Source organism: Verticillium alfalfae, genomic scaffold (assembly GCF_000150825.1).
Source record: "Verticillium alfalfae VaMs.102 supercont1.2 genomic scaffold, whole genome shotgun sequence".
In the NCBI taxonomy this organism is placed as follows: Eukaryota; Fungi; Ascomycota; class Sordariomycetes; order Glomerellales; family Plectosphaerellaceae; genus Verticillium; species Verticillium alfalfae.
Window position 1 is genome coordinate 2,513,198 of NW_003315037.1, and position 3,264 is coordinate 2,516,461.

The following is a 3,264-nucleotide window of genomic DNA, read 5'->3' on the forward strand; positions in this document are numbered from 1 at the left end:
TCCACCATCTTGGGAGACGAATGAAGCTGACTGGCCTAAACTAGGCCTTTTTGAAGAAGCCGGCGACGGTCTCGTCGACCTCCGCAAAGATACAAACTACTTTACCGTCTCGAACAACATTTTTCGCAAACATGACAAGGCCTTCGGCATCGGGTGGACAGAAAACGTCGTCGCTCGTGGCACTATTCACCACAACTGGTTTGACTCGACGAACCAGCGCAACCCTTCAGCTGACAACTTGGCTGAGGCACACTTGTACAACAACTTGGTCAGTGGTGTGACTTCGTACGGGCACTACGTTCGTGGTGCCACGACGGCTGTTATTGAGAATGTGTTCTTTGAGGATACGAAGAATCCAATTACGCGGGATGAAGGAGCGGCGCTCCGCACGAAGGGGAATATCTTCGAGGGCACTGGCGGGACGATTGCGAAGGATGCTGGAGAAGCCTTTGACCCGGCTTCGTACTACTCGTACACGTTAACGAAGACGGCGGACGTACCGGCCTTTGTGAAAGGCAATGCCGGACCTCAAAGAGCGGTTTGCTCTTGACAGGCAGAGACAAGTGCGAACTTGAACAATGAAGCATCCCCGATCACGATGCTCGTCGTGTATCAGAGGAGAAGAACCAAGAGAAACCCGGTCCGCCGTACGAGGGCATGCTCGTAGCCGAGGATATCATGCCCAGAATGTGGCAGTAGAGGGCCAGACCAAATCCAAAACGAAAGCAAAAGAAAAGAGATGACATGGAGTAAACAAACGGGTTAAGAAATGCCTCCTCCAGATGCCAGCTGCTAGACCCGACTTCGAATGCCCACCCCAGGATTGCCATACGGTCCCTCTGGAGATCTCTGATGCCAAGCCCTCCTGGCGGTGGGTTAGTGTCTGCGTAGACTGGGCTGGCATGTGGGAGCCCCGGAGCTATAGACTCGGCCGTTCTGCGGAACCCCATCTCGGAGAAAAGGGGGAGGGGACCAGGGCGCAGATTTGACCGACATGATGGCTGCCAACCGACGCCCAAACTGGAGGGGCGCAGGCATGCCCCTGGGGATATGTTGTGGCATCCGGAATCCGGAACCTAGGGCCAAGTGAGGGTCACATCGAAGATACCTGCAGGGTCAGGTGCATCGCGAGGCGTCACAAGCGCGCACGAAGGTTGCGAGCAACATTTGGCTGCGCCTAGGTACCGCCGCACCGGGTTGATGAGGCTGCAGAGATGATCGATAGGACCGACATACAGCTTACAGCTCGGGCCTAACGGTTCCTCCCGAAGTGTGTCCTTTGCCAGGTTGCAGGCCTTGGCTGCCCACGGCTGTATAGAGACCATGGCGGACCAGGGCGCGTTCCAGCCTCCATTGCCGTTTCGGGCACATCTCTCGCCGTCTGGCATGGTGATGCCGCACCGAACCCGGGTTCATGACCCCTACTTCACATCGCAAAGAGTTTAGTAGTGTAAAACGGGTGTGCACCGACACCCCCTGGCAACTATCGTGTGAGTTCCATGGGAGCGGTTCAGGCATGCACGCTTGCTACATCCGGATGGTTCGACGAGGCTGAGGCTGAGGCTGATATGTTGGACATGTACTACACTGTCTGCTGATTCGGAATTGGAGAGCTTGTTGGACGCGATAGGTGTTGCTTTTAGTTCCATTTTTGTCTTCAGCAATCCTATGCTCCTCCAGGGCACAAGGCGTAGCTGAGGCATCCATCAGCCATCACGGGAAAAGCGCGTAGGCTCTCCTCTGTATTGCTCGGTTTGCTTTCGCAGGCAAAGAGAATCATGTCTAGATCGACCCAGTTTAACTAATAGCCGTCGGCAGACAGCTTTGGCCATCGCCACGTGAGGAAGCTGAGCTCGTGTGCTGTGACAGCCGCCACGTTACTAGGCGAGCGGACAATACCGTACGAGTCATCCTCGTGCCATGCCTCAAAGCAGGGAGAATTCTGAAAGCGTCGTCGTCCCAGACCCGAATTCCAACGAAAGTAGTCCCACGCTATGAATAGTTGGACCGACCCGTAAGCGAACGGCCCACTCCGCCAAAGAAGCAAGCCAGGCTTTGGTGGTTCCAAGGCTACCCCCCTGCTCGTCTGCCGTTACGCGACGAAAAAGGACACAGACATGTGGAGTGGTTGACGTCGAAGGCGGCGGGCGGCGCCCGGGGAGAGCATGGGGGAGAGCAGGGGTTGTCGGCCAGGGGCAGGCAGGTCAAATCGGTGGGGAAGTTGGAACGAGAACTGTAATCACGAGGGGACGAGCTGTGGAGAAAGATAGGTGCCCAGACCCAAATGCTCCGAAGGGAGGCCGGCGCCATCAGTCACTGGTCCACTGTTCACAGCGTCTGTTGTGTTTTGCCCCGTCCGGAGACCCCGTGATTTCCCTAGGGGTTTTTTTTTTCTTCTTTTCATTCAACCCTTGACGTCCCCGTGGGAATGGTTCGTGTCGTTGAGGAGTATTAGATTTTGGCGATTTCTCGGGTGGAGGGTCTATGTTTGACCTTCAAAAAAAATGTATGCGGTTGTGATTCAAAGGACTGACAGCACAAAGGGACACGCGAGGTATCCCGCGTGGTTATGAGACAACCTCAATACGATTGTTTCTAGACGATACCGTGTCTTTCATCTTTCGTTGCCAAAACCTCCACGCAAGCGGATGCGAGTCTTCCATGCCAGAACCGCATTCTCTGGACAGCATACGATCGCTAACGGATGCCACCATAGATGAATCTGCAGTGGCATATCAGGCCTCCGACCCCGAGAAAAAGGACCGAAGACGGACAAGTCGGCACACCGAATCAGTGTGTGTCAGGGCGGCAAAACGTAACTGTAGTGAAGGGAGTCGATCAAGTGTTGCTGTGCAGGACTGGAGGTGGGCCACGGCAATGCCTGGTTCGCGTGGCCCCATGTTCCGGCCCAGCTTTACCCCGACAACGCAGAAGTGTCAGCACAGGTAGTAAAACTCGACAGAAAGGGTCTCATGACCTGTTCTCGAGTTTGATGCATCTTCGAAACGAGCGAAGCCGAGTGGTCTGGCGCGGAGACGACTCGGCCAATTTAGCCAGGCGGCGGCGCATGGGAGTGAGGGCTCCAGGCAGGTTTAGCGCGTCGAGTACCGCCGAGCATTGGGCCACCAAAGACTTTGCGTTCGTAGGGACGACGGGGGTCCAGGGTGGAAACAAAGAGCAGATGTTGCAGCGGCTGAGCGGGTAGATTCTCGTGTGGGAGGGCGGCGAGTGCGAGTGATTGGATACCGAGGGGCCTTTTGCGGT

At 55.7% G+C, this 3,264-nt stretch overlaps 1 protein-coding gene across 1 annotated transcript in view; it reads left to right on the forward strand.

Annotated features, from left to right (window-relative positions):
* The window catches only part of VDBG_02238 (pectate lyase Pel-34K), a gene marked incomplete at both ends in the record, with an annotated part of 1,363 nt that extends 664 nt beyond the window's left edge, over nucleotides 1-699 (forward strand). Inside the window, 2 exons of the mRNA XM_003008004.1 lie at nucleotides 45-508; nucleotides 619-699. Coding sequence (XP_003008050.1) covers nucleotides 45-508; nucleotides 619-699 — 545 coding nt within the window. The remainder of the gene's footprint in view (nucleotides 1-44; nucleotides 509-618) is intronic.
* Between the last annotated feature and the right edge of the window lie 2,565 nt (nucleotides 700-3,264).